The 9425-nt window shown below is 55.9% G+C and overlaps 1 protein-coding gene across 3 annotated transcripts in view; it reads left to right on the top strand.

Annotated features, from left to right (window-relative positions):
* CYB5R3 (cytochrome b5 reductase 3) overlaps positions 1–9142 on the top strand; it is a 22769-nt gene extending 13627 nt beyond the window's left edge. For all 3 annotated transcript variants that reach the window (XM_007453945.1, XM_007453944.1, XM_007453946.1), the window contains 5 exons: positions 70–199; positions 697–780; positions 1001–1086; positions 5030–5129; positions 8897–9142. In XM_007453945.1, the coding sequence (XP_007454007.1) occupies positions 70–199; positions 697–780; positions 1001–1086; positions 5030–5129; positions 8897–9069 (573 nt within the window). In that variant the 3' untranslated portion in view covers positions 9070–9142. The remainder of the gene's footprint in view (positions 1–69; positions 200–696; positions 781–1000; positions 1087–5029; positions 5130–8896) is intronic.
* The last annotated feature ends 283 nt before the right edge of the window (positions 9143–9425 follow it).

Below are 9425 nucleotides of genomic sequence, written 5' to 3' on the forward strand. Positions count from 1 at the left end.
CCACTGTGGCCCAGAGCTCACCCCGGCAGCCCTGGGAACGGGGAGCTGAGGACTGTGGGTGTCTTGCAGGTTTACTTCAAAGACACCCACCCCAAGTTTCCCGCTGGAGGGAAGATGTCTCAGTACCTGGAAAGCATGAAGATTGGAGACACCGTTGAGTTCCGAGGCCCAAATGGGCTGCTGGTCTACCAGGGCAAAGGTGATCTGGGTTGGACTCCCCGAGGACCCAGTGGGGGCGGTGGATGCTGGGTGCAGGTCCCGCCTCTGCTGCTGTCTGGATGGGTGACTCTCGCAGGGCAAGCCATCTCCTCTCTGGGGCCTCCGTTTCCCTGGCTGTTTGGAATTAAGGTGGCCAGCACAGGGGTTGCAGACCAGCTGCCTCTGGGGGCCAGATGCAGCCCACAGACCAGCTTTGTCTGGCTGAAAACAAACAAGGGGTAGGGCTGAGCTGGGACGCCCCTGATTCTCCAGCCTCCCTGCTCCCCAGACATGTGCAGTGAGGAACTTGTCCTCGTGCTCCTCTTTGCATTTGAGCTGGTCCCGGTGCCGCCTTCCCATCCCCCTCACCCTGACTGACTGGGGGCTGTGGTGGCCGCCGCGCCCGAACCCCTGAGGCGGGGGCAGCTTCTCCAGCCCTTCCGACCCCCAAGCACAGCATGTCTGAGAGCTGGGCCTCACCCCTTCTCCTCTCCCCAGGAAAGTTTGCCATCCGTCCGGACAAGAAATCCAACCCTGTCATCACAACGGTGAAGTCTGTGGGCATGATTGCAGGAGGAACGGGTATGTGGACCCGGAGCCCCTCACTGAGTCCCTAGCGGGCGGATGTCATGGTTCGGGGCCAGGGTGTGGGACGTGGCACAGATTACAAGTGACTGGGAGCCTCCCAAGGTCAGGGACCCGGACCCAGTTATCCTGGCAGCTCTCTGGGTATCTGCCTGGCACTGGGCCTGCGCGTATGCAGCAGGCGCTCACGCAGTGTGGGGGGGTGGCTGTGTTGCAGGAATCACCCCAATGCTGCAGGTGATCCGTGCCATCATGAAGGACCCGGATGATCAGACCGTGTGCCATCTGGTCTTTGCCAACCAGGTCAGTGGGTGGGCCTGAGCTCTGCAAACCAGACTCCTGCTGAGCGGGGGCGGGGCCCAGCAGGCACTGCTCAGGGGTCTGCACGGCTTTGCGGAGATGCTCAGGGAGGCTGAAATGTGAGGGGTGCTCTGAATGTTCTGTGCACAGCAGCCCTCACAGGGGCTGGTGGGGTCGGGCTTTTCAGTGCAGAGCTCAGAGCGTCTCACCCGAGTGGGGCTGCTTTGGTGGAGGAGTGAGGCACCTGGAGCACCCACACCCCGAGATTCGCTCCTCTGGCTGCTTCCTTGGAACCTCAGGGTTCCCTTCACCGCACACAGAGTTTGGAACCCACCAGTGAAGTGGGAGGAGCCCAAAGGGCCGTTTTCACAGATGACGTGCAAGGTCCCATCTGCGTGAGGTCCCTGAGCTGGGGGACAGGGTTTGGACCTGGGCTCCCCGGCTCCTGAGTGCATGTCCTCCTCCCCACACCCGCTGCCTGCCCGCCCCGGCCTGCTGTGTGGCCTTGGACAAGTCACTCTCCCTTTCTGGGCTTTGCTCCCTCACTGTGGAATGAGCTGATGAAGCAAGGTCATCACAAGGGTCTTTCTAGGTTCAGTGTTTCATGACTGAATACGTGGATCTTATAGTGATGCCCCTTTTGGGGGAAGCTAAGACGAGGCACCCCCCCCACCTGTGTGGGGGCCGTGCCCAGGCCCCCTGCGCCTCTCAGATGTGGTTCAGGTCAGTTTGCCCCTGGGTCCATCTGGCCCAGGCTTCACCCCGTGTCATCTGTGAGGACATCGAGCCTGGAGGTGGCGGGGCCGGGCTGAGGTCCCACACAGCTGCAGAAAACTGCTCTGAGGCCAACTGAGGTGGCCTTGACTAGGGGTGGGTGGAAGCAGCCAGAAATTCCAAGCTGGCTGGTGGGGTTGAGGGTGAGCAGTGTTCAGCTCGGTGGTGCTGGGGCAGTCTCTGTGGAGGCCATCAGCCCTCTGTCGCCTGGACGGGCATCTTTGTGCCCGTTAGCAGGGGCGGCGGATCCTGTATCTCTCTCTGCACTTCAGTGCAGTGTCACAAGTCCTGTAGCCTCTGGAAGCCGTGAGGCAGGAGAGTGAAGAATGCAACTAAGTATCACGTGAAAATCGCCCTGACCTCAAGGTCCCTCTGAAGGGTCTCGGGGGCCCCAGGGGTCCGCAGGCCACACTGTGGGAGCTGCTGCTTTGCTCCAGTTGAGTCGTTGCCCCTCCCTCCCCCGTCCTCAGTGACCTCCATGCTCGGCTTGGACGGGGGCCACAGCCCCTCCATTTGCCCATCCGTAATGTAGGGTAACGGGGGACCCACCTCTCGGGCCGGTTGTGAGGGTTGAGATGGCCTTGGATAGGAGCGTTTAACGTTGCAGATGTGTGCATTATTCCTGGAGTGACCTAGTGATGGGAGTGGAGGCTGGTGGGGAGGCAGGTTGAGGACGGCATCCTGAGTCCAGGGGAGGCCGGGCCTCTGCCCCCAGCCTCAGCCTAAGGGAAGCGCGACTTTTCAGAAGGGCATTAGGGAGTGTCAATAAACGGCGGGGCGACCTGGTTCTTGGACAGGGAGACAGATATTCTGAAGGTGTCGGTTCTTCATAAAGTAATACTCGAAGGCCCAGTGGGGATATTTTCTCCCCTTTAATAAGATAAAATGATGCAATGTGGCCTGGAAGACAAAGTACACATGCACAGCCAAGAAAGTTTTGAAAAAGAAGAGTGACAAGGAAGAACTTAGCGCACTGGGTATTAAAACATACTGAAAAGTGTCAGTGATAAAAATAGCATGGTTCTGGAGCCACACGTGAGACCTGGGCTTACTGGACTTAACTGCATTTCTGGATAGCACAACAGGAAATCTAGACTGTGCTGGCACATGCTGGAACATGTGGCTAGTTACACTTAAATTAATTAAGATTGAACAAAATTAAAAACTCGCTTTCCCAGTCTCACTAGCCAACATTTCATTGGTTTCATAGCCACATGTGGCCAGTGGTTACCCTGTTGGCTAACACAGATCTATTGTAGAACGTTCCCATCATTGTAGAAAACTCTGTTGAACAGCCCTGGCCTAGAAACAGACCCAAGTGTAGGTGAGACTTTGTATCTGATGCAGGTGACGTACCAGACGTGAAAAGAGAAAGGAAGAGGGGTGTGGAGTTAGTTGCTACGCACTTGGAAGAAACGAAGTAGATGCCTACCTTTCCTTACGCAAAAATGAAGTTGAGGTTAAAGATACACATGTAAAAAAATTGAAGCTTCGAAAGTAGAAGGTGAGGGCTTCCCTGGTGGCGCAGTGGTTGAGAGTCCGCCTGCCGATGCAGGGGACGCGGGTTCGAGCCCCGGTCCCGGAAGATCCCACATGCCGCGGAGCAGCTGGGCCCGTGAGCCACAACTACTGAGCCTCCGCGCCCGGAGCCTGTGCTCCGTAGCAAGAGAGGCCGCGAGAGTGAGAGGCCCGCGCACCGCGATGAAGGAGCGGCCCCCGCTTGCCACAACTGGAGAAAGCCCTCGCACAGAAACGAAGACCCAACACAGCCATAAATAAATCAATTAACTAATTAAAAAATGAATAAATAAAGTATGAGTTCAACATATGCCCTTTTCTTAAAAAAAAAAAAAAAGAAGGTAAGCATTTTTACAGGAGGTATTGATGAATGAGTGAACAAGGATGGTCAGTCTAAGGCAAGACACCAGGGAGAGCCCGTCAAGGAGAAGATTGACGGAACCATCTGCTTAAAAATGAAAAGCTCCCCTGGGGAAAAACACAAACTATAAATAAGGTAGAAAGATAAGTAACTGGGGATGAGACATATAATGCATCACCAATGAAAATTAATATCCTTCATGTAAAAAGTTTTTACAAACTAATAAGATATTACTAGACCAGTGACAAACTTACTTATTAATAATAAAAAATAAAACATAAGCTTTACTTTACATTAATCTGATTGCCAAAGCTTAAAGGATCATTACCCAGTGCTGGTAGAGGTGTAGGGAGATGGATACTCCTGGCACACTGCTGGTGTGCGCCTTGGTGTAACCTACCTGGGGATTGTAAAGCAGCTGCTGTGTTGAACGCCCTAACCATGTGGAATTTTCTACCCTGAACTCCGCTCCCTCGAGTTTATCCTCAGGAACAGGGCAGTGAGGGTGGTCAGAGAGGCATTGTTCATAAAGAGGATGCTCAGAGATGCAAGAGGGAGGAGATATGGGGATATATGTATATGTATAACTGATTCACTTTGTTATAAAGCAGAAACTAACACACCATTGTAAAGCAATTAATACTCCAGTAGAGATGTTAAAAAAAAGAAAAAAAGAGGAAAAGAGGTTGCTCAGAACAATCTCCACGCCTCTCCTGTCGTCTCCCTCACCCAGCCTGGGGCTCAGTAGAGGTTTGTGAGCCAGTGACCTTTTCTGATCGACAGAGCTCTTTGGCCCCCAGTTTCACAACAGTCTTATGAGATCAGTCACGCCACCCACTGGCCTGAGGAGCCCTGTCCGTCTGTGAGTGACCTGCAAACATACAGGGCAAAGTCTGTGGTTAGGAATGGAAAGAGGGGCTGTTTCGGGAGCAGACTGCTGATGCTCCCTGGGGGTCCGAGAAGGCTTCTTGGAGGAGGTGACAAGCTGAACTCTACAGGGCCACTTGGGGCTGGCTAAATGAAATCAGTGGGGATGGAAAGTGGGGAGCTGCAGGCCAAGCAGAGGGATGGGCGTGGGCAAGGCCGCGGAGGGACAGGTGTGATCTGGGGAAATAGTATCTGTATTTCCTAGGCTGTGGACGTACAAGCTGAGACGCCAGAACATAGAGAGACTTGGACTTTCCCTGGAAGCTTTGCCAAGTGTGCGGCCCACGGGTGGGCGGGATGACGAGGGTCTCCAAAGGCAGTCCCTGTCGCTGTCCCTCCTGACCGCTGGGTCCTGTCCCCCCGCAGACTGAGAAGGATATCCTGCTGCGGCCCGAGCTGGAGGAACTGAGGAACGAACATTCTGCGCGCTTCAAGCTCTGGTACACGGTGGACAAAGCCCCTGAAGGTGAGAGCGCCCAGGCGGGTGGGCTGGGTGGAGGTGCTGGCCCACGCTCGCCTGGCGGAGCCCTCTTCCGTCGTGGAGGCTTCTGCTCACATGGTCTCCTTCGGTGCTCACCGTGGCCCTGTGAGAGGAAGGTGATGAGGAAAGAGGGATTAGAGAGGGAACGCAAGTGTCCCACAGCACACAGTGGGAAAACCCCAGAGCTAGGGCTTGAATTCACACCCGCCTCCTCCAGATCCCCAGACCTTCCCCTGCCTGCCCTGCTCTCAGCTGGACAAACAAGGCCGGCGTTCTCCCCTTGGGCCGGGGCTCACTGTGGGGCAGGTCTCCAGGGCCAGTGCCGGGGGTGAGGGTGAGTGTTTCCACGTTGCAGTGTATACCCTGTAAGGCACTTTACACCCATTTTCTCTCTAATCATCAGCCCTGGAGTGTGGGCTGGGCTGATGTACAGTTACCTTCATTCTACTTATCCAGGTGTTTAAGCTGTTTGCCAAGGTCACATAGGAGGTGGTGAATGGGGGCTGCCCCTAAAACCTGAAACAAGGTTGCCCTCTGGGAGCTAAACTGTACTCCATTCTCCTGCCTTAGGTGGATGTGGTTACAAAAAATATCTTCACTTCTTCTCTGTTGTAAGAAAAGCAGCAGCTGAGGCTTCTTGGTAGATAACACCAGTGATGTTTGGCTTCAGGGTTAGGAGACTGTAGGGAGTGGTGGGGACTGTGGTGAATTGGAGAGCATCTGCCTGTGCAGAGGGGCAGCCCCCTCCCAGCTGCGGGCAGCCCTGGAGGCCAGCCTTTCCATTTTTCAGGGGAAGCTGGGGGCCTGCACTTTCATGGGAAATTTTTAAATATTAGAAACTGGACATTTTCAAAGCACCCACGTGGGCACCAGCTTGCTGCCACACTGCCCTTGCTTTGCCGCCTCCTCCTCACACAGCCACCCGGTCCCCTGGGACTCAACCACCACAGTGTGGGGAACAGGCCACCCTCTGCTTCCCCCAGAAATGAGCAGGCAGGCTCTGGGGGTACCCATCTCAAGAGGGTCCATCCCTGAGAGAGGAGCCACCCTCCTGGGTTGACCAAATTGGATTCTGGGCCCCTGGGGGATCCACGGACCTGACAAGTCTTGTTCCGGGGCCTCTGGCTGGACCAGCCATCCTGGGCCCACCCGTGTCTCAGTGGGTCTCCTCCTGGGTGGACCCCTCACTCTGTGTGTTCCCGAAACCAGCCTGGGCCGAGCTGATGTTCTAGTTGGGGAGGATGAACAGGAAACAGGTTTATTAGTAAATTATAAAGTACAGTAGCCGGTGATTAGTGAGACCCAGGAAAGACAGAGTCATAGAGCGTGGAGGTCGGACAGGAAGCACTGGTTCTGGGAGTCCGAGCTTCCAGTAAAGAAAGGAATTTTTTTTTTTTTTGGCTGTACGTGGGCCTCTCACTGCTGTGGCCTCTCCCGTCCGACTCAGCGGCCATGGCTCACGGGCCCAGCCGCTCCGCGGCATGTGGGATCCTCCTGGAGCGGGGCACGAACCCGTGTCCCCTGCATCGTCAGGCGGACTCTCAACCACTGCGCCACCCGGGAAGCCCAAGAAAGGAATATTTATCTTGTACCCACGTCTCATTCAAAAGGGGGATATGAAAGCTGTTTTAGCTCCCTTCTGGTTGCAGGTTCTAGAGTGTGGTCAGGTAGGCTTATTGGCCACGATGGGAGTGTCCTTGCAGGGGCCTCTACCCCTGTTGCCTGCACACGGCCTGGCCGCAGGAGGAGTGGACACTGCCCTCTGGTGGTGACACCTGGCAACGCCTATACCCAAGTGCCTCCTGGGGACAGTTTTAAGAGTAACCAGTCACTGGCCAAGGAGGAATACAGTTGGGTAGTCTCCTGGTATTTTGCACTTACGTTTATTATTACCCTGACCACAGTTCGAGAGTAGTTCGGGTATTGCCGTAACATTAGGTATAAGCTGAAAAGGGTAGACGCTGAGAAGGAAAATGGTACCAGGCCAGCAGGCAGTTGTGGAGCTAAGCAAAAGAACAGGGGAGAGGGGCCAGCTGACTGTGTTTCCCCTACAAAGTCACCTTCAGTATACATGTAAAGAAAAATACACTATCTAAAAACGTCCTTGCGAAATTGAGATGTGTCTTACATACCTGTACATTCATTACACTAGCAAATATGGTTTAGTCCCATGCAGGTTTTTTCAAAGTAATTTTAGATCTGTTAATAAAATGTTATCTACCTACCTATGTCCCTCCTTGTTCCAGAGGGATTTTAGGCACCTTACAAAGACTCATAGAGTGAGTCGGAGTGGTATAAATGGAAAGTGGGAGTGAAAGAAAAACAAGGGCAGGGCCATAAAATGGAATTGGGAATGAGGTTTGCATAGAAGCATGGGCTGTGATGCACACTTGCTGTGGGTGGCCATGTATTTCACTCTGAGCTTCCCAGCAGCCAAAGTGAAAAGGGAGATGGGATCAGTTACTCGGCTCAGTGTCCATGAGGTGAAGAATACCCCATTGCTCAGCACAGCAGACTCTTCCTTATCCCAAGACCAGCTGGGACTGGCTTGGCCCCTCGCAAGGGACCCCCGGATGGAGTGTACATGATGTGATGCAGAGAGCATTGTGTGCCGTGATGGGGGAGGACGGCCCTGAGCGCAGATGTGGAAGCCAAGGCGTAGATCGGAGCCAGAGCGGAGCCAGGCTGGGTGCCACCTCCTCCCCCTCTCCTCGGGCCCCAGTCATCAGAGCCCCATTCTCCTGGCAGAGCCCTGCCAGCCTGCCGTCCCCGTGGGCCCACCGTGCACCTGGAACTGGCTGGTTCCCCTCCCTGAGCAGCCCCTGCTGGCAGATCAGTCCTGAGGGCCCGGGTGGGACTAGAGCCGTGCCAGCCTCGGGGCACCAGGTTCTTGCTGCCGGCACCAGCAGTGACTTGTAGGAATAAAAGGTGGCTCTGGATCTCAGGTGAAACCTGGAGACACACTGCGCATGTACATGTGCGTGTGCGGGACAGGGAGGCCAGCAGGACCTAGAGGAGCTGTTGCTGCCACGAGGGTCCTGCATCTGGAGCTTCAGCCTGGGTCCTGGCCTTGCTGTTTTCAGGCTCACCGATTGCTTATTTGGGACGCATTCCTTTACTCATTATTTACTGCGTAACTACTGTGTGTGGGGCTGTCTGGGCACTGGGACTACAGCTGTGGAACAGACACAGCTCCTCATGGACCGACACGCAGTAGAGGGAAGAGTCAGACAGTGGGCACAGGGCCGGTAGGTAGCATGAAGGGTGGTGGGGTAGGAAATGTCACCCTGACCAGCCTGGCGCTGGCTGGGGGACCTCTGGGACCTGGGGCTAACGTCCCAGCCCTGTCCATGCCTTTTTGTGTGACCTGGGGCGACTCAACTCTGGGTCCCCTTGGCCTCAGTTTCCACATCTGTAAAACGGGATCAGTAACCCCTGCCCTGTCCGCCCACAGGGCGGCTCTGAGGGCCACATGAGAGGCCAGTGGAAGTGAAATGCGTTGCACGCTGTGAAGCGTGGTGGGGGAATGTTGATGGGCTTGCCTTTGTGGCACAGGTGAGCCAGGCTTGGGGGCAGGGGATCGGGGTGAGGGTTTACTTGGCTCAGCGTCTTCATTCTTCAGTGTTTGTGGAAAGAAGGGAGGAATTCATGGCACAGGAACTTTGTCACAGAGGAGAGGGTGCTGGGCGGGTGGGCAGTCGGCAGTTGGTCCCTCGGCCGTACTCGGGCTCACCTAGTCTCCCACCCTGCAGCCTGGGACTACAGCCAGGGCTTCGTGAACGAGGAGATGATCCGGGACCACCTTCCGCCGCCGGAGGAGGAGCCGCTGGTGCTGATGTGCGGGCCCCCGCCCATGATCCAGTACGCCTGCCTGCCCAACCTGGACCGCGTGGGCCACCCCAAGGGGCGTTGCTTCACCTTCTGATTGGCGGGCCCCGGCCACTGCCTCCGCCCCACACTCACTGCGCCCTGTCGCCCTGTCTGTACCCACCCCTCCTGCTGTCATTTGTTAACACCACTCTCCCCCGCGTCTCCTGCTGCAGCCGGGTTCAGCCTGGCCTGCCCGTGCCTGGGAGGTCACCCCGCTGGGCTGGCCCCCGAGGGGCCCCTTTGGGAGCAGGGCTCTGTTACAGGTGGCCGCTGTCAGCCACCTTTAGGGCAGATTTCTGTCTGGGCCTCACTGGGGTTGTCCCCCTCCCCCCCCCCCCCCCTACCCCCCCCCTCCAGGCAGCCACAAAGAACTGAGCCGGTATCCCTGTGCCATGCGGCTGCTTCCCACTG

This window comes from Lipotes vexillifer, unplaced genomic scaffold (assembly GCF_000442215.2).
Source record: "Lipotes vexillifer unplaced genomic scaffold, Lipotes_vexillifer_v1.1 scaffold382, whole genome shotgun sequence".
NCBI classification, from domain to species: Eukaryota; Metazoa; Chordata; class Mammalia; order Artiodactyla; family Lipotidae; genus Lipotes; species Lipotes vexillifer.